Source organism: Serinus canaria, chromosome Z, assembly GCF_022539315.1.
Source record: "Serinus canaria isolate serCan28SL12 chromosome Z, serCan2020, whole genome shotgun sequence".
NCBI classification, from domain to species: Eukaryota; Metazoa; Chordata; class Aves; order Passeriformes; family Fringillidae; genus Serinus; species Serinus canaria.
In genome coordinates this window covers 74,450,872-74,471,194 of record NC_066343.1, presented here as the reverse complement: position 1 = coordinate 74,471,194, position 20,323 = coordinate 74,450,872, and the positions used below count along the sequence as shown (strand labels likewise).

Below are 20,323 nucleotides of genomic sequence, written 5' to 3'. Positions count from 1 at the left end.
TGTTCTTCAGAGCATATATTGTATAGAATGTTTCTGATTCAAACTCTGCTGTTACTTACTCAGATGCTAAATAAATAAATAAATAATACAACTATTGTGCATTGCATTCTAAAAAGTTTGTGTACATAATAAGATTTCTTTCCTTTCTGAACAGTCTTATTTTAGAATATCAGGACACTCTAGTGAAGTTATTTTAATTCTTTTCCCCCAGTCTATTTTCTCTGTTGTCTAAAAAACACAACAAAGTGCTGGAGCAAGCCACGCAGTCCTTGAGAGGTTCCTTGGGTTCAAACGACTCTCCACTTCCTGATTATGTGAGTATCAAAATGAATGTTGTAATGGGTGCTTCGGAATTCAAGTCATACATCCCTAAATCTGCAAAGAATTCTCAGAGTGTGGCAGCTGAGCAACCACCGACATCAAAATACAGGAACCTGTATGAATGATGTCATGTCTGAAACGGCTCTAAAAAACAAGAATTACACTTAGAAATGGCAGAACAAAACCACAGCTATGCAGAGGGAAGGGACTTACTGTCAACTCATGCTTTTCAAGCCATTTGTAATTCAGAATATTTGAATCACACCATTGAAAACGGCATTTTTAAGAAGTAGGCTTTAGCATCCACAGAATCTTAAAATGCCTAAAAATGATTGTAAACATTCCCAGTGAGCCTCTCAGGGAGTACTGGAGTCATGGGGTAAATTAGTATGTTCTGAATACACGGATACTTACAGTTTCCTTCAGTTTGCTGAGCCAATGCCCACAAGTAGACAACAATTTTGTATTTAATTGCACAGCTTGTTAGGAAATCTCTGCTTTGGGTAGAAGAAGAAGATGTCTTGAGTGGACTTGAATAATATCTTTGTGCTGCTGTAGTATCTTTGGTTTGTACTCATTTGAACCCTCACTGCAGTACTGTGTGCAGGAAAGAAAAGTTGATTTATCATTTGTTTGGGATTTTTGAGGATGAAAATGTATCAACTGTTTTATTTTCAGGGCTAATGCATGATCCACAGTATGCCTGCCTGAGACTTTGCATATCCTCTTATCCTAGCATTAAATATAAAAATACCTAAAAAGATAATTTGATATGATTGTTTAATGACTTAAATAAGGAAACAGCATGATACACATGTCTGCAAAACACATAGGCACACATAGGCATGTAGTAACATACATATGAAGATCTATATTTTAAGGTGTGTAAGAATACAATGCTTGAAAAATATTTTATAGGTTTTGAACTTTTTAACTTGCTGGATGTAAACAATACTGCAGGTAAGGAAAGGCCCAGGGGAAAAGGCTTTCTCTATGAAGTTGTCCCCTTATGTTCATAGACAGCTGAACAATGCAGCTGATAGAGCTGGGAAAGCTCCCTGGAATACAGCCAAGAGGCTTAGATACTCCACTGATTTCTTTCTTTTTACTGTTGGTGTGATGTAGGGATGGAAGAGGGAAAGAGAGCCCTTGGAAATATTGGTGTAGGGGAGAGTAAGTTAAGTTCATGGCCTTTACAGACCATGTATAAGATAAACTGTTAAGGCATGGCTTTCTGGTCCTTTCTTTTTCCTCTCCAAATTGCTCATGTTACAGCTCGGTCTGAAACAGAGGCAATTGACTAAAAAACATTGAGGCCAGATTTCATCACTTCAGCATATTCTGCTTCTGAAAGCCTGTGTTTATGTTGTGTGTAAGAACAAGGAGGAGTGTAGTAGTGGAGGGGCCTGAAATGTCAGAAGTCCTGAAGCACATTTTACCTCTGTATCCCAGCGTGGAGCTGAGGAAAAGGGTGATTCCAATATTGCCTGCTCTGCACAGGTTTGTTCGTTGAGAGGTGGAGGTTTTTCTAATAAGCAATTCTCTTGCCAGGTTCTGTTTGGACCAAATATGTGTTTTTAAAATGCCTTTTTCACCATTTTTTCATTCACTTTAATTTAGAAATTATTCATTTTCTTACTATGCTCTATAATCCAAATGGGAATTTGCATAGAATCCTGTCTCTGTCTGGAAAGACGGGCATCTACTAAGGAAGGCAGGAGCCTCCCCTGAAATGGAGAACTTAAACCCTCCCCCCTACTCCAAATTGCTATAAATTTTGAATTAAGGGGCTCTCAGGCAAAAAATATGGGAGCAGGAAATAACAGTTCTTTACTAGGGAAGAAAATAAAAGGATAAAATAAACAATGCAGTAAACAGCACTGACAGAGTCAGAACACAACCTGACACCCTGTTAGGTGCTGGCACCTAACACCCTGCTGGCAGCAGTCCAATTGGAATTGTGGCTGCAGCCCTCCTGCAGTGCCAGGGCTGGTTCTGCTGGAGCAGGGATCCTGGAGAAGGGTGCAGTCTTCCTCTGCAGATCCAGTGGAAGAGGCAGCTGCTGTTCCTCTGGGAAATCCAGTGGAGAAAGCCGTGCTGGTGTTCCAGAATCTCCAGATTATATCTGGGTAGCAATGGTTGGCTCCTCCCCCTGGGTGGAGCATCTCACAATGGGATGCTGCAGTTCTTATCAGTCATGCAGGGACATTCAATAGCCTGTTATCAGCAGATGTCCCCTCCTGAGAGAGGAGAGATTGTGATCACTCAGAGAGAGATAAGGAGATCTGCCCACTTGACACCAGACAACTGCCATACAGATGGTAATATAATACAACTTGCCTTGCAGTCTGGAACAAACCTGAATCCAAGGGTTAAATCACATAAAAGTATTGTAGGTGCTGTTTAAGATATTGTCTTAAATTCTATGTGTTTGAACCACAGTACTCTTTATGTTCTAGTAAGTTTTTGACCCAATACACAGTCCCTAAGCTTATACTCACTAATGGTGGTAGGAATATACCGAGTTCTACCTTTACCGTGTTTATTAATGTTCTTTATGTGACTTATCTGCTGCAGTCTGCCATCAGGTTGTGGTGTAACAGCAGAGTTGGGAACTGGAGTAAGGAACTGACCCCATTGGCCTTGACACTGTTCTTGCTGGGTTTTTTCTGGTTTTTAAAAGAAAAGAGCAAGTTGTTTCATTTATTGAGGTCCTTTCCTGGTAGACTCTTGTCAGTGTGGTGGATTCAGAAGCAGGATGGAGAAGGCCTGGACAGAGACAACCAACAGGACAGAGACAACCAACCCCTGTCGTTATTGCCTCAAAGACACAATTCTTTGTTAGACTATTATTCATTGTTTTTGTAGCAGCATTGACCTGTTTTGAAATACTACATATAATCCAATTGGAAATGGGAAGAGTCCACTTAAGTTTATCTTTTTTACTTTCTGGCATTCAATGAAAGCATGTTTTCCAATGTTTTAGCAAACAAGAAAACTGATAATAAAGTAATTGAGAATTTTGCTTCTTTCAGTTCAAATCAAGACATATTACTTAAGTTAACATATCAATTATTTTCTGAGTGATTTGATTACAGCCTAATGGAATTTATCAAATCAGAGGTACTTAACAGCATAAATAGAGACATGCTAACTTCTCTTGGGAAGTAGCACGTCAGATGTGTTGTTAGAACTACCATCTACACCAAAAATTTCTTTTCAAGGATTTCATAGTATTCTTTATGATTATTGAGTGCTTCCCCTGCTAGTTAAACTACAGCTGGTACTGAGAAATTCTCCTTAACTCTTTCTATGGAGAAGAAGAGAGTAAATTTTGATTTTTTTGCAAGTTCATGTCATTTTTTTGCTGATGTGAAAAAAAACCAGTTTCCTTAATGCAAAAATTGAGGAAATGAAAAATCAGATGTAGGTATAGTATTAGATTCAAGTAGTTTGACAGAATCATCACTTGAGTCTTACCTCCTGAATTTTGGGTTAAAAAAAAAAAAGTTGTTCTAGCCAGATAAGCTTAAATGTGTTAGGAAAAATTCTAAAAATAATCCCAGTTAGTGGCAATTTATTCAATTATTTAGTACATAGCATTGTCATTTAAACAGCACATCAGTGGTGGATGAAATTTGGGGTAAAAACCTTGCAGTGTAATATCAAACTTTTCGTATTCATAGTTACATTAATCAGTATATGGAGAGCCATCCTTTAATCCTCTGTCCAAAATCTGTTGAGTTTTGGGTTATTTAGTGCAAAAATAAAATCCTGTTGGCAACTCAAAGGGAAAAATGTAAAAAATACAAATGGAGTGAGCTTTGTGTGTGCATGTACATGTATAAAATTATGTGTTTTAATGTGTAGTTGTATATATAAAGTCTGCAGTAGCAAAGCCTGGTGGTACTGGAGAGTTCCCAGTCAGAGCTGACTTTTCATGACTCCTTCCCAGTAAATTTACCCACTGTGCAAAGCTGGCTTTCATGGAGGGCTGGAATTCTGCAAATGTTGATGAGTTTTTCTCTCATCTTGATAACCAGAATTAAACTTTGCATCTGGATGATGAGATTTCTGTATTATTTTCTTTTCCCCCTCAGTTTGTGCTCCATAATGGGCTAAATGAATTCCAATATTTAGATTCTTCTTTGATTTTTCCCTGATTTATATGGTAAATAGAAAGCAGCTGTCTGTTTAACCATCTAACTCTTGAAACTCCTAGGCCCCTCGAGCGTCATCTGGAAGTAATGTAGCTTGTAAAACAAAGCTAAGAAGAAAAAGCAATGTTTGTTTTATGTGGGATGAATGACTTCAGTTGGGGTCCCTTTAATTCGGCCATTATGGGGGTTATTAAAAAGCAGTATTACAAAAGTGGTTTCAACAAAAAAGAAATTTGGGGGGGTGGGAGCTTATATCTTGTTATTACATTTGATTATATTCAAACCTCCAAGTACTTCATAAATAGTCCTTCGTCTGAGTTTCCCCAAGAGAGAACCAGCCCAGTCTCCCCCCTGTACATCAAGAGATGTAAAAAGGTTCCCCTACGTCATTTATTTCCTAAAAAGAGCTCCATATTTATCTTAGAAACTTGAAATTGCTAAAGAGTAGGTAAAATCAGGTCCATAAATTGCGGTATTTGTTGCCTTTTAAACATAATGGAACAGATCTAAAATCTATTAGTGTCCTAGGTTCAGTTACCTGCAGCGAAGTTAATTTTTAATCCTGTATTGTAGCCAACAAGTATTTTATTCACTAATGATGTGAACAGTTTGGCCTTTAAATAAATGTTGTGATGTTTTTGGGGGTTAGAAGGAGATGATCTGTAAGCCTTTCCAGCCCAAATCATTCTAGGATTATATGATTCTATGAATTACAGAGCCATTTGGAGTGGAAAAGGCCTAGGTTCACCAGGTTCTATAATATATTCTGCGCTTGCATATCTTATATTACATGAGGTGTCCTGCAGCTCTGCTTTTTTTAATTACCTGAAGAGCAGTTAAATTCAGAGCTCTGCCATCACATAGAAGTGTTCTCCTATAAATGTGTGCTATCACAAAGAAATGGGAAGTCTTCCCTGCAATCATCTGATGACTCTAGAAATGATGCAGAAATAAAATTAAACCTACTTCCAAATAAACTGGTTGGCCATAATAGAGTTGGTGTGATGCAATTAACGTTGTTCAGCTGGTAGTCTGTAAAGTGCTGCTCGGTGGTAACTGCTAAGAACTCACAAAATATGTAGAACTGAATACACTGTTGGCAGAATAGGAAAATTTTGCCAAATTAAATCAAGACTACTGACTGAAATGTGTCCATATATGTCAAATACTGGAGTGAGGAAAAAAATAGGGTAGTTTCGTTTTGGTTTGGTTGGCTTTGGTTTTTTTGTCATAATCTTTCTTTAAAATTCAGAAACCACTTACTTACCACCCAAAGCAATGCCTAGGTCTCTTCAGTGTTTATTTTGTCTCTATTTTCTTCCATTTCAAAATGTCATCAGGAAACCCAGTAAGATTTTTTTTCTAATGCCTTTGCCATGCATCATTAATGGTCTATCAAACTTCATTTTTGTGTGTGAATTTTTAGTTTCTCAAGTTGTCTAGAGGAATAAACTTAAAATGGTATTATACAAGAGAATTTTTATTAGGGTGTTGTTTAATGAAAGCATATGGTAAAGCAATATAGTACTGAGTGGGTTTTGAATAGTATGTGGATTCTAGCTGTTCAAGTTGCACTTAATAGGAGAGTCACCTTGTTTTGCAGTATAATACCTTCTTTTTGATTACTCCAACTTGATGGCTGATGAAATAACATTTTCAATATCAGGTTATTCTTGGGTTTGCCTGTCTCCAGTACTGAGCAGAGGGTCTAAAAATACTTTTTCTAAATATTAGTCATACCCTCCTTCAGATGAATTATATTTTATAGAATATTACTCCTACCTAATCCCCCTATTTTTATATCACCAAAAAATAGCTATTTCAGAATAGACTGAAATAACCAAGCTAACCCAAATCTAAAGCAAGCTTTTCTATTGAGTAATAGCTGAATTCTGCAGTTCTGTCTGAATTCTTAATCAGTTCTTTCCTTTAAATGAATTGAAACTTTCATAAGAAAATGCTGCATAAATTATCCTTAAACAGAAGAACTATCCTAAAATCCTGTGAAAAAAGATGTTGGTGAAGTTCAGTCTGTTTAAACTCCTGTATATTACTATGGAGAGCTAATAGTTATTTGCAGCTGGCTTTTGCATTATTGTGTCTTTGCAAATACATTGCATGTGATTGAAAGACTTTTACATTAAATACATTGAGGAAAATCAAGATGATATTCTTCAAAAAGGTGTTGGTCCTTCATCACCCAGGACTTCCACAAAAGTGTCATTGGTGTCTGATAATTGTGTTACATAGATGTTGTTAAGCTTTATTTCACTTAGAAATTCTCATTATTTTGGCAAACGGGTATAAAAATTCATTTGGTTTGAAAGAACATTTACTGTGGCTGTAGCCTCTTATGATCATCTGATTGAAAATCTTTCATTCTTCAGGTTTATGAGAAAGGAGAACAAATAAGTGAAAGAACTTCTGACATTAGCAGTGCAAACACCTGCTAAAGTAATTTCAAAATCCCTCGTTTTGCTTGTTAGAAACATTTGAAATAACCAAACATGAACATCATAATTTTTTACTTTTTCTTCTTTAATAGTTGTAGCACTTTAGGACATTGTCATTTATTTGCAGTTAAGGGTATATGTGTTCAAAATCTGCACTCAAACCCTGTGTTTTTTGAGAAGACTGCTTGAATGAGTGCTCTTAAAAGAAAAGATGATTAAACTGAAGAAGTTGCAAGATCTTGTCTTGTAAAAGGATGAAATCTTGGGGTTCCTTTGCACCTCCATAAGTTAAACAGGAGAACTTTGTATGCTGATTTTTCTCCTGCACAGCTAATTGGGTTGCATTTGAGAGAACTGGAGGTCTGGGAACGCTGGTGTTTTGGAAGGGTCTTAGGTGTAGCTGTAGATAGTTAATGTGATACATTATTAAGATAAAGCCCTCACAGGGCTCTCTATAAAACTGTTTATTACTGCCATGTAAACCAGCATTTGTTTTATTCACACTAATGGCAAGTATTGAAGTGTATGGATGAAAAAAGGAGCAGTACTGATCCCCAAAGCACCCTTCTTTGCTGATTTGGTCATTAGATGCTTTTCCTGCTGCCTCTTTCACATGAGTGGGTTGTTCAGGGTTTCTCAGAAACCAATTATTCACCTGGATGGTTCATCTTGGTCAGACGTCCACAGACAAACAGACAACCTAATGCAGTAGCTCTCCAAAGAGTAGGATTTATTTTTATAACAGCAATCTATTTCAACAATGCATTAAAACAATTTTCTGGTGTTCCTAACGCAAGGTTTTGATTGAAAAATGTAGTGCTTAAAAACCATAAGTATGTGACCATATGTTGTAAACATCCCAGTAATTGTTTTTTTAAACATGCAGCCATATAAAGTAGAGGAAATGGACTAGGAAGAAAGTATGTACCAAACCTTTTATGCTGTTTGGTACTAAATATCTAATTGGAATTGGAATTTCTGTGTGCTGCTTTTTCTCTATGAGATATTGGCGGAACATGTTGTACCTTCCATTTCCAATTTCTACTCTTCATATTTTACAGGGACATTTACAGACTAACCAGTGAGGGTTTTGTACGTTTTTAGTTGTTGTTAAAAAAAAGCCATCCATTACTACCAAAGGGTACTGAGAAGTTATTAAAAAAGTAGCCAAACATAGACCTTTAGACTCCTTCACTGCAGATATCTGTGATTTGGCACTGGAAAGACAAAAAAAATAATAGAAATTAGGGTGAACCAGGACCCAGTGATTTTGAGAAACATGCTATAAGAGGAAGATGGTGTGCTTCACATTGAATAAAATAATGGAAGAAGTTATTCACCTGAGCAGATGCTGTTCAAATCTATCTGAACTGAAACATCCACACCTCAAATGCTGTGTCCAGCTCTGGGCCCTCAGGACAGCAGAGACACCAAGGGGCTGGAGTGTCCAGGGTAGGGAACAGAGCTGGGAAGGGGCTGGAGCCCCAGGAGGGGCTGAGGGAGCTGGGAAGGGGCTGAGCCTGGAGAAAAGGAGGCTCAGGGGGGACCTTGTGGCTCTGCACAGCTCCTGACAGGAGGGGACAGCCGGGGGGGTCGGGCTGTGCTCCCAGGGAACAGGGACAGGAGCAGAGGGAACGACCTCAGGCTGGGCATGGGGAGGGTCAGGGTGGATTCTTAATGGAAAGGCTTGTCCGTGGCAGAGCTGCTCAGTGCAGTGGTGAGTCCCCATCCCTGTAGGGATTTGAAAACCATGTGGATGTAGCACCAGGGAACCTGGGTCGGTCGTGGACTTGACAGTGCTGGGGGAGTGGTTGGACTCCATCTTGGAGGGCTTTTCCAACCTAAACAGTTCTGTAATTCTATAAAATGTTGAGACGGGACAGTTTTCTGCCTCTGCAGAGTCACATTTATTACAAGTTGTGTCCATGTTAGTGAAGCAGTTTACAATTTATCTTCTCAGAGATAAATGCTGTGCCCCCTGAACAGCATTTCACAGTGTCATGCTGAGGGCAATTCTCCCACTGGGGGCTGTTGTTAATATTACCTGTAATGTTACACAACTGCTGCTGATTGGCAGTGTGGGTGGCCAGGAGACTGAATGATGGGATGAAGGCAAGGAGAGTATTTTAAAGGGAATGAGTCAACCATATTAAAAGACAGTCTTGGTATGAAGTGAATAAGTAAAAGGTTTGGATAAGAAAAATTATTAATAGAGACAGAAATCCAAAACCAAAAGTGGATTTTGAAAAAGGGTAGACTCCTCTCTGCTGCTCGTGTGAACTATCACATGGAGCAAAATAAGCCACTTACTGAGAACTGATTTCCTCATCACCTGGCCTGAAAACAGCATTAAAGAAACATAGAAGGGCGAATTTACGTTTTGTTTATTCCCATTGACAGGAGTGGATTCTTGTTCTCTGTGAAATGTCTTCCTGAAAAACCTTGCAGTAAATTTTGAGAATGTATTTAGAAGAAACAGAAATTTATAAGAGTCTGTTATTAATTTTTATGGAATTGTATAGACAATGTTTTTCACAGGTGTAATTGAAAAGATAAACTTTTAATTCCCTTTCATTTAATCAGCTATTTCTCATAATTTTCTCATTTCTTTGTTGATTAGGAACTAAGTGAATTAGTAGAATACATTGCATATTTCATATGCTAAGTCAGCTTTTATAAATAGGAATTCTTCCACAGAATGGGTTAGTTATAGAAACAATAACCCAGACCTTGGACAAAAAGTAGCAATCCTTAACAGTTGCTGAATTAGAGTCAGAGAACTAGGGGTGTTCAGCCTGGGGAAGAGAAGGCTCTGGGAAGACAAGCCTCTAATACATTGCCATTGTTTAATCCTCCTGTATTTGTTATCCCCAGCACTTTTGGGAGATGTCTGATTGCCTTCACTTCTCTGAAACAAAGTTGAGACACGTAAGACACCTTTTTTTTTTTTTTTTTTTTTTTTTTTTCCCATTTGCCCTTCAGATATGTTACTGGAATGTGGTGGAGCTCTTCCAGAGCTGCTCTTGTTCATATTCAGGCTGGAGCCCAAGCTGAGTGAGCTGTGGCCCACTACTGAACGACATATTCTCCAAAGACACTGTGTTCCAATGCATTTTTGTGTTGCTATCAAGCTGGCACGGTGTGTACAGAGCCTGTTCCACCCCAGCATTTGTGTGTGTGTTAACCCAAACCCTTGACCTCAAAGATAATGTTGGCTAATAACAAAAAACAACCGTCCTGTTCTAGAGAAAATAAGATGTATTGTAACATTGCAGGTTCAATTTGCTTATTCACTGCAATAGGACTCATTATCTGAAGTATATCTGTTCTCCCCAGATAAACTGAGGAGAAATGGATGTTGCAGCTCCCAAAGGCAGGTCTTTCATCTACTCACCAGCAGATAATTTGTGGCACTCACAGAGAAGTAAGATGCTTACTCAATGCAGACAAAAAAAGTTATCTGAATGGATAATGACAAGTTTTCCCATTCCAGTGCTAATCTTGATTTTGATAAATCGAGTCAATAGGAAGAGTCGTGTTACATTCCCATGGTAAAAAATTTTATGGAAGTTTTCTGATACATTAAAATTATTTTTCTGCAATAAATTAGCCATCTTAACATGTGGTAAATTATGAAAGTTTTTTATTCTTAAAGTTTGTTAGAAAACTTAATGTAAATTATAGGTAACCATTTATAATCACAAACAGGATTTTGGTGAGGAAGAGTTGAGGGATTCTGGGATGCATCTACAACATGCCCAGGAGCTTCACTGTCTTTCAGCAGTAATCTCTCATCTTCTCCCTGTCTGTCACTGCTGAGCTTTCTGAACCAGGCTACACAAAATTAACTTTGGTCCCAAAATAGACAAGGCTTTATAAATATTTCGGGAAATTTTATTTAGTTGGATAATGCAGTTTTACATATTTCCATCAAGAGCATTTTGCCTCAAAATCGGAGAAAATACCATCTGTTCCTCATAGTTAGTTCATTTTGGAACAACTGCCTCTGTACATGGACTTCTACAATTATTTTCTGTGAGTTTTGGGTTTTCCACATCTCAGTTAAAGGTTTGTTTTTTTGGCATTCAGGCTGCAGCTGCTCTGTGCTTCCAGAACATTTAGCAGCACAGTGGTCAGCAACTTCTGTGTTTATCAGAACTGATGCAGTGTCTTTGTGACCAAATGTATTTCAAAAATAAGATGGAATGTAGTAAAGAGATTTAATCTAAAATATACCCCATTTATTTGGTTTGTTTGCTGTCAGCCCTCAGAAAGCTGTTTCTCATCTCCTTACAATTTCCATTTTATTCAGCTCAAGAGACCAGTTCTTGAAATTTGTTCATGGAGGTTTTTCAGGCCCAGGTTAATATAATAAATGATACTTTTACTGGCAGAGACTAGTTTTGAAGAATTAGTAAGGTAAGAGGAAAACAAAACCACTTTCTTTTATTATCTAATCTTAGAAGAACTTATCTCCTTTATATTGAAAACCACTTCAAAGCTCAATAATGTGATTTTTCTGATAGGTTTCACATATCTTTGTTAAGCTATTCCCTTTAATTTTCAAAATATTTAACAGCACTGAAAGAATGAATGTAGCATGTGTGCTGAGAGGTGTCATAAAGAATTACTTCTTTAAGCATGCTGCTATCTTTTAGTGTATCATAAGAAATAAAAGCATTTTCCATGATTTATCTTCAGCTCTGGTGTAAGATGATGGCAGTAAAGCAGCTTATCCTGCTCACAGGAGTTTGGGCATCTTGCTCCATAACCCATTGTCAGCTGTCTGCTACCTGGGACCTGACATTTTGTATCATGCCTGCTGCTGTTTAGTACTGAACCATGGTATAAACTTTTCTTGTGCACACTGTAACCTTCTACACAAACAGCAACAGGTTAAATCAACCATTTTTGTAATTATTGTTTTTAGACATGCGTAATATTGTCAAGAGAGTTTTTTTCTGTTTTGTGGTGCTTTTCTATTGTTGCCTTACCCAGTTCAGTGTCCCTTTGCAGTGATCTTTGGTGTTTGAGCGGAGCAGGAGTCTTGCTTTGTGGAAGCAGGGGCAGGAGGTGGCCTTAGCAGTAACACCATTCCCTTGCCTCCTTGGCATTCCCCGAATTGTAATGATGGATACGTCTGCTCTGCAGGCCCTTTCTGACTTTGTTATGCCTCCCATAGAAATTTCAATTGCAATTTTCACCCCAAGAGCAGGAATACAGAATCTTTTGGCTGCTGGGTAGAGAGAAGCACTGACTTTTCCCACTGACATCCTGTGCATCATGAGGACCAGAAAATCTTCTGCTTGGATAGTATGGAAACTATGTAAACTCTACTCAGTCTCTGTTTGTATTGAGGACTTGGATTACATAGTCTTGTGTGTGAAGATTTTTCTCTTAGATAGGGTCAGAATTATTCAGATTGGTACTTTTAGTGGGAGAGAACAGTTCCAAGGCATTGAAGGTTTTGCTACGTCATAGCAGAGATGCTGAAACACAGGATCTGATCAGTGAGGAACCATACAAGAGCTTAGGAATTCAGATTCTGTGAAGTTGACAGCTTTAGTCAGGGATCAGTATATATTCAGTTTGTTTTGGTACCTTCTCAATTAAAATTGCTTAGACACTGAAGGTTGATCTGCAAGACCATAGAATTGTAGGATCCATTTGCTTTGGAAAAGCCCTCTCAAGTCTGGGTTGAAAAGTCATTGAGTCCAACCATTCCTCCAGCCTGCCAAGGCTAGCACTGTCCCATGTCTCCAAGTGCCACATCTACATGGCTTTTTAATCCCTCTCGGGGTGGGGACTCTACTCTGGGCAGCTGTGTCAGGGCTGGACAGCCCTTTTATGAAAGAAATTTTCCTACTGTTGAACCGGAACTTCCAGCAGCACAGCCTGAGGCCGTTCCCTCTGCTCCTGTCCCTGTTCCCTGGGAGCACAGCCCGACCCCCCCTGGCTGTCCCCTCCTGTCAGGAGCTATGCAGAGCCACAAGGTCCCCCCTGAGCCTCCTTTTCTCCAGGCTCAGCCCCTTCCCAGCTCCCTCAGCCTCTCCTGGGGCTCCAGCCCCTTCCCAGCTCCATTCCCTGCCCTGGACACGCTCCAGCCCCTTGGTGTCCCTGCTGTCCTGAGGGGCCCAGAGCTGACTCCAGGATTGCTGTAATCTGTAATTTCTGAGTGTTTTTCTCGGGTGACAGCAGGTGGTTCACGGGAAACATGGTAATTGTTGTATATGTGCTTTTGCAGACAGTCTTGCAGTTGTTACTGCTAAGCACAATATCAAGAATGAAGAAAACATCAGTAGCGTATTGTATGTAGTTAAGTTTGGGAGGTGTGAAGGAAAAACGTGGAGAAAACTGCTTATTGGTGAGGTTTTTCTGGCCATTTGCAAGATGTGATGTTTTGCCATCTTATTCTTCTTCATGATAAAAATATGGGTTTCTGTGCTTCAATTAGCATCACATAGGATAAAAAGAATAAGAGCCCATTCCAAAGAAGCATTAAAATATGGTAAGGGTGCTTAAATCTGGAGTTAACTATGAACTGAAGCACAAAACTGAATGCCTGTATTAGCAACTGTATCTTCCTAGTAAATTGTTAAATTTGCTCCTTTTTGAAGAACCACTCACTTGCTTCTAAGAGGGTCATCAGATATCATCTCTAAGATATACAGATTTCATTAGGTACTATTTAAATTGCTATTAATACTACTGTTGGGTTTAATGCATAAATTGGAAACTTTGTCTTATATGAGACCTGCATTGCTCCTGATGGGATCCTACAAAGTGGTAAAGTACTTTTTACTAGAGACTGGAGTGACAGGACAAGGGGAAATGTCTTCCACTTCCAGAGGCCAGGGTTAGCTGGGACATTGGGAAAGAATTCCTGGCTGTGAGGGTGGGGAGGCCTTGGCACAGGGTGCCCAGAGCAGCTGTGGCTGCCTCTAGATCCCTGGAAATGTCCATGGCCAGGTTGGACAGGGCTTGGAGCAGCCTGGGACAGTGGAAGGTGTCCCTGCCCATGCCAGATAGGGTGGAGCAAGGTGGTCTCTCTCCCTTCCAACCCAAATCATCCTATGATGGTTATCATTTCATGATAGTTGTCAAGGTTTCAGTTCTTGCAGCACTTACTGCTGTGTAACTGCTCCAAAAAGTTTAGCTGGAGACATTTTGCAGCTAAGCTGAATGTGTAGGGCTGAAATCAGAAACTTTTTCACTTGAGGAATGTCTTTAAAGTCCTAGAACTCTCCTCAAGGTAGATTGGTTCTCTTAATTAAAGCCTGTATCGTGATGATCTATTTTACCTTTGTATGGTGGAGTTGGGGTTGCGTATGGGACTTGTTCATTCTTGTTTTACCAGTCAAACTAAACAAAATCTTCCCATACCTCTAGGGAATACTGTTTAGTTTCATGGAGAAATGGAGAAATCTTCATTTCCTTTCAAAAGCAAGAAAACCTCATTAGTATTTCAAGCACAGTATGACTAAATAAAAATTAACAGTTTTAATTTTCTTAGTAGGAATGTTGTCATCTTCTAGTAGCAGTTGCTTCCCAGGTTTTGTGGGATCTTAGATAATGATTGGGTTCAGATTTACTAAATACTGTTTGCATTCTGTTGTCATTGTTGTGTGTGGTTTGGGAATACTGTCTCAGAGTGTTTGAGTTCCCAGCTGGTGACTTCCAGGTATTTTGGGCATTGTGGTGGATCCCCTTATGCTGAAGCTGCTTGGTGGGCTTAGACCAACCTCCGAAGCTTGACCCTGGGTAGATGTCTTCCAGAGTAATTTGCCTTTTCTAAGCTAGTTTGGGTGAAAATCAGGTTATTTGATTTGATTCATAGGAGGCTTGGACCAACCTGGTCTAATATAAGGTTTCCCTGCCAATAATCCTTCCAAACCAAACCATTTTGGGTTTCTGTGATTCTGGGAATTGCAAAATCCTCAGTAAACAGGTAAAAAGGACACGGGGCTATGAGAGGGAAGTATCACCAAGAATCAGTAAAGCACTGAGGGAATCTGGGCAGTTTTATAGTAAATTTTGATTGATTCTGGAGCCTGGCTTTGAAGGAAGTGGAGGATAAGTTAAAATATTTCAAGGTGAAGTGGTTTAGGATTGGAATTTCAAAGACAGAAAGGGCATGGATGGAAGAAGAGATGAAAGTGATGGGGTGAGCAGGAGATGAGCTGTAGGTCAGCTGGATAATAAACACAGTATGGTGAAGTCCTGTAAGAAGTACCAATGAAGCACCTGCACCTTCCCTGGGTTATATTTGTGTCCTCAGAAATGGCTCAGTATTTCCTGGGCCAGTGCAAGTTGGGAAAGCAGGGGTTTGGAGCAGGAAAGCAGCTGGGCTTGCTGCCTTGGCAGGTGTCCTGTGCTGTGTTTTCCTTTGGAGCAGACTGCTCCTGGGCCTTTTCCTCTGTGACAGGACACGCACTATGGCATTTCCTCCTTGTCATGGGCTGTAGTGGGTGTTGGCATTGGAATATGGGCTGAAAACTCCATGTTCCTCATGGGAGGTGTGCTCCCACACAGGCTGGCTTGGCGTGGCTTAAAACCTGCACTCTCAGCTTGCCAGTTGCCTGGGAAGGAGAGGAGGAATGTCAGGATGGACAGTTTATTTAGCAAAGTGTCTGGCAACAAACAGCTCTGCTGTGTGACAGCAGTGCTTTCATTCCTAAGCAGTGATCAGAGATGGCAGGGTTAATACTTGAGGTTATAATCACTATAGGCCCTGCATTTTTTCACGTAATACCTACTTTACCAAAAGTTGTCTGAGCTTGACATAGAACAGCCAAAGAGTATTGCCAGTAAAAGAGATAAAGATAAGATTCTGGTCACCAAAGGCTTGGCTTTGAAGTTGCTTGGCTCACTGAGGATAAGAACAGCTTTCTTGTGAGCTTCCTTCATTCCTCTCTGTTCTTCCTCCTTTGGCAGAGCAAGTTTATTTTGTTGAAGGTTTTATTTTCTGCTGAAAGTGCAGGAAATTCAGACAGCTCTCTTGGAAGCTCCCCAAAGCTAATACAAACAAGATACATATGCTTCTCTTAAACTAACTAAAAATAAAGTAAATTATCCTAAAATATTTAACTATAGATATTCCCCTATAAAGAGAAAGGGAAATTTATATAATTGCAATTGTGGATGCTGATAAATTATGTTATCAAGGTGAAATTCCCTGTAGCGTCTTTTGTCTATTCCTCACAAAAGATTGAGGAGTACCACCCTGAAATCTGGGGTAGCTGCATTACAGACAGAAGTAGTAACTACTGCATGTCCAAAAGCATAATTTATTGAAGTATTCTTCAGCATGTACAAAGCCAGATGAAAAAAAAAAAATGTAAAATGAACTGAAACTGTCTGTTCAGCTATTCTTTGTGTGGCTGCAGCTTATGGATGTGGAACAGTTTACCAAATTTTTCCTGTTGGTTTCTCCTGGTAAAAAAGAATCACAGAACTTGTCTGTTTGGAGTTAATTTGGCATTCTTAGTCCTTTTGATATCTGTTAATTGTGCAGGGTATGTATGGGGTTTTTTTTTCCATTGCTGACAAAATTGCCTTTATAGTCATATCTGCGTCATGAAGGAAGTAGTTGTTTATGACTATAATTTTTTATAATTTATGTTCGCAAATTGTCGAATCTCTCTGAAAATATTACAGATGAAGAGCTACAATGAGTCATCATGGACACGGGCTTAGCATGGAGAACAGCCATAATTACAGTTGCCTGTGCAGCCTCTACCCTCACCTTTTCTCTATTCCTACATCTACATGAGGCCTTCAGCCTCAGCTGTGAAGATGATGGGTGGTCCCACAGTGTGAATGCAGCAATACAGACATGGTGCCACTCTTCCTGACATTCCAGTGCCTAAAGGGGCTCCAGAGGAGCTGGAGAGGGACTGGGCACAAGGCATGGATAGACAGCATGCAGGGAATGGTTTCCCAGGGCCAGAGGGCAGGGACAGATGGGATTTTGGGAATGAGGAATTGCTGGCTGGGAGGGTGGGCAGGCCCTGGCCCAGGGTGCCCAGAGCAGCTGTGGCTGTCCCTGGATCCCTGAGAGTGCCCAAGGCCAGGCTGGACAGGGCTTGGAGCAGCCTGGGACAGTGGAAGGTGTCCCTGCCCATGGCAGGGGGTGGAACAAGATGGCTTTTAAGGTCCTTCACAACCCAAACCATCCTGGGATTTTCGGAGTTGCAAAGAGAGGCAAAGGGAGCAGATGTCTTTAAGGGATCACTCAGAACTATTGGGGAGAGTGGTGAGTCCGAGATGGTTTTCCTTATGTGAATTGTGGAGTTTCTGGGAAGGAAACTATTACATCATGTCCAGCTGTTTTAAGTAGCTGCTTTTGCACACTGTGTGCACTCCTGGCTCCACTGGAGTGGGACCAGCAGTGTTGGTCAGAATGAGCTAAAGCCACCAAGCTCTGACACAAAGCAACTTGCACTTTTGAAAATTCAAATGTCAAAGCATTTTATTACTGGCAGCAAGTTCCCACTCACTAAAAGCCATTCATTGTCATGAGCAGTTAAGTTCAGAATTGTGTTTGGACATGTGTTTTTTTGTCAGCCTGCATTTCCATCAAGTATCTCTTTTGCAATTACATGTGACATTTCCAATTTTTTTCAAGTTTCTTTGAAGACTTCAGCACAGTGTATGGTCCTGTTGTATTCTTTCACCCTGTTTACATTGTCCAGTTGTAGCATACTCCCTTACCAATCCCTGCTCAGTTTTGCTTTTTTTAGGCAGATAAGCTTCTTCCTGCTTATTGTGCTAACTATATAATTAGCAGTTATTTAGCTGGAAGTATAATTTGGCTGGAAAATTGCTGTGATGTGAATGCACAGTGAGAAATGTGTTTTTTTTAGTACACACAAATGACCTGGGTGTCTGTACCCATTGTCATATGGTGCATAACACCATTCACATGGATCTTGCCACAAAGGAAAAGTTGCTCTGTTGGATCTCCAATTTTTAAAAAAGTTAGAAAGTATACCTCTTTGGGCTCACAATTATTCATTGATTTGAATCGTGATTACTGTATATCCAGATAAAAGGGAGGAAAACCAGATCATTGCATTTAAGTAAATTTGAGTTTGCTGTAAAGAAATATATAATCATATCTATAATATATAGTCTGAAGCTTGTAATTGTCATGTGGACATGATAGGAAATTTAAGTTTGTTCAGTAATGCTTCTTTGAATCATAGAATAGAATCCCTGAATGGTTTGGGTTGGAAGGGACCTCAGAGCTGATCTTGTTCCACTCCTGCCATGGGCAGGAACACCTTCCACTATCCCAGGGTCCCCATCCAGCCTAGCCTTGGACACTTCCATGGATGGTGCAATCACAGCTGCTCTGAGAAACCTGTGTCAGCTGTGACTGAGTGTGCTGCGTATCTTCCTGGGTTAATGATCAGAAATAAAAAATATCATTAAGAAATCTGTCACCATCCATGCTCTGCAATATCCTGGGTACCTCTCTGAAAATGGGCAGCGCTTGACTTCTGGCCAAAAAATGGGATAATCAAGGAGCTAATTTCATTATGGAAGAGAAATAAGTGTCCGCCTTTGCTTATTGATGCCATTTCACAGCAGCACAAGTCACCAAAATTCTGATTTTTCAACCAGCTATTATTTTCTATATGAACTAACTTTGGAGGAAAGAAAACAGAAAGCTGAAGAATTTTGCCTCTGTTTATTTTAGACAGTACAAACCACGAGGGATGGTTATGCAACACTAAGCTGAATTACACAAGACATGCCTCCCTTTATCTTCTCAGAACTGGTAACATTTAGAGGGTGGAGATTTGCATTCATTCATGATAGAACTTTTTAAATCAGTTTTGTGGTCACAATAATTAAAATAAATTCAATGTCAAATTGAATTAAAAGGATGAGCACTCAGAATGTTCCATTGTGGGAACCAGGAGATGGAGCACCATAAATTAAAGAGGTGTTTGATGATACTGAGTTTTTGCATCCTCTGCTGACAGTGATTTGTTTTTTGATGGGTAAATATGTCTGTAAGGAACTAACTGTGAGCAAATGCCTGGGGTTTCATGGTTAGGCTGCTTGACTTCTCTTGATATTTAAAAGCCATATACTTTCCAAGTGGTTTTACTCATCAGATATAAGTATTTAATTCTATGGAAGTGTTTGCCCAGGAGTATACCATGGTAATTATTAATTGTATTGCAGTAAAGAAAGCAATAATATTCCAGGATGGTCAGATCGAGGAACATCCAGCTCTGCCCATCATTTGCCTTGGCTTTGAACTTTTGTGTGTTCCTTGATAGTGTTTATCAAACTCAAATTGTTTTTCCCAGATAATGTTCTCATTCATTGTGTTTTCCCCCACGTCCTCTCAACTTATTTGCATTCTCTTTTTTCTGGCATGATTACTTGTTTTTTCCTTTTAACAAAAAACTACCCAGACATGTACCTGGCTGTCTTTTAGCTGTCACTAGCTGCTTTATCCCTTGTGCATCTAGAACATGACCAAACATCTGTCTTTTTGCCTTAAAAGTTAGGATCTTTGGAAAAAAGCACCACATTTAACTTCTCTCCTGAGAAGGAACATTAAGTGCCTACCTAGAATTACCCACAGTAATGCGAGGGCTGTGCCTACATTCCTGTCCCCTTTGCAGGCATGATTTCAGTCTCACTGAGTTTGTACTGAGCTTTTAGCTTCCACTTTGCTTTTTAATGATGGTTATAATTATTTCTATGGGAATTAACCAAAAAAATAGGTGGGAGAGGACTGGTACACATCAATGTTGACAGAGGCATTATCTAAGCCCTGTTTTGTAAAGGAATATTGTAGTAATTTTAAATGTGAGTGCTACACTGAATTTGTCAATTGTAAGCAATAGGAAATTTTTAACTTCTCTTCTTAAAATGTACTGTTCAATAGATTGAAGCATGTCTACGTTTCACAAATCAATATTTGACTTTTATTTTCGTATAACAGCTAATCCAGTAAAAAAAATGGTCTCACAAGGATGTAAGCATCCTCTCTGCTGAGGATGATGTGTTAGTCCTTGCCTTAGCCACACAAATTCAGCATTTCAGCTGTGTTTACCTGCTCTGAAAGTAATACACAAGATTATAAACTTCAACAAGAAAATGTTAATATAACTTTATTTGTACCTGTATTGATACTATGTCTGGATGCAGTGGGTCTGTATTTTGATACTGATGATATAAAGCAACAAAACCACGTGGCATTTTATCAGCATTTCTCCACTGTCTCATCCAAATGCTGTCCTTGGATTTATGCTTGTTTTTTCCTTTGTTTTGAAAACTTTTAAACCCTTAGGAATGATTTGATCTCTAATTATAGGAGCAGACAGTTCTCCTGATAACGTACGTGCAATACAGGGATTCAGT

General features: G+C 39.4%; 1 protein-coding gene across 5 annotated transcripts in view; it reads left to right on the top strand.

Moving 5' to 3' along the window:
- Positions 1-20,323, top strand: part of DYM (dymeclin) — a 176,105-nt gene that overhangs the window by 142,949 nt on the left and 12,833 nt on the right. For 3 of the 5 annotated variants that reach the window (XM_050986710.1, XM_050986708.1, XM_050986707.1), the window contains 2 exons: positions 212-314; positions 9,809-9,862. In XM_050986710.1, the coding sequence (XP_050842667.1) occupies positions 212-314; positions 9,809-9,862 (157 nt within the window). The remainder of the gene's footprint in view (positions 1-211; positions 315-9,808; positions 9,863-20,323) is intronic. The other 2 variants (XM_050986711.1, XM_050986709.1) reach the window with 1 other exon arrangement.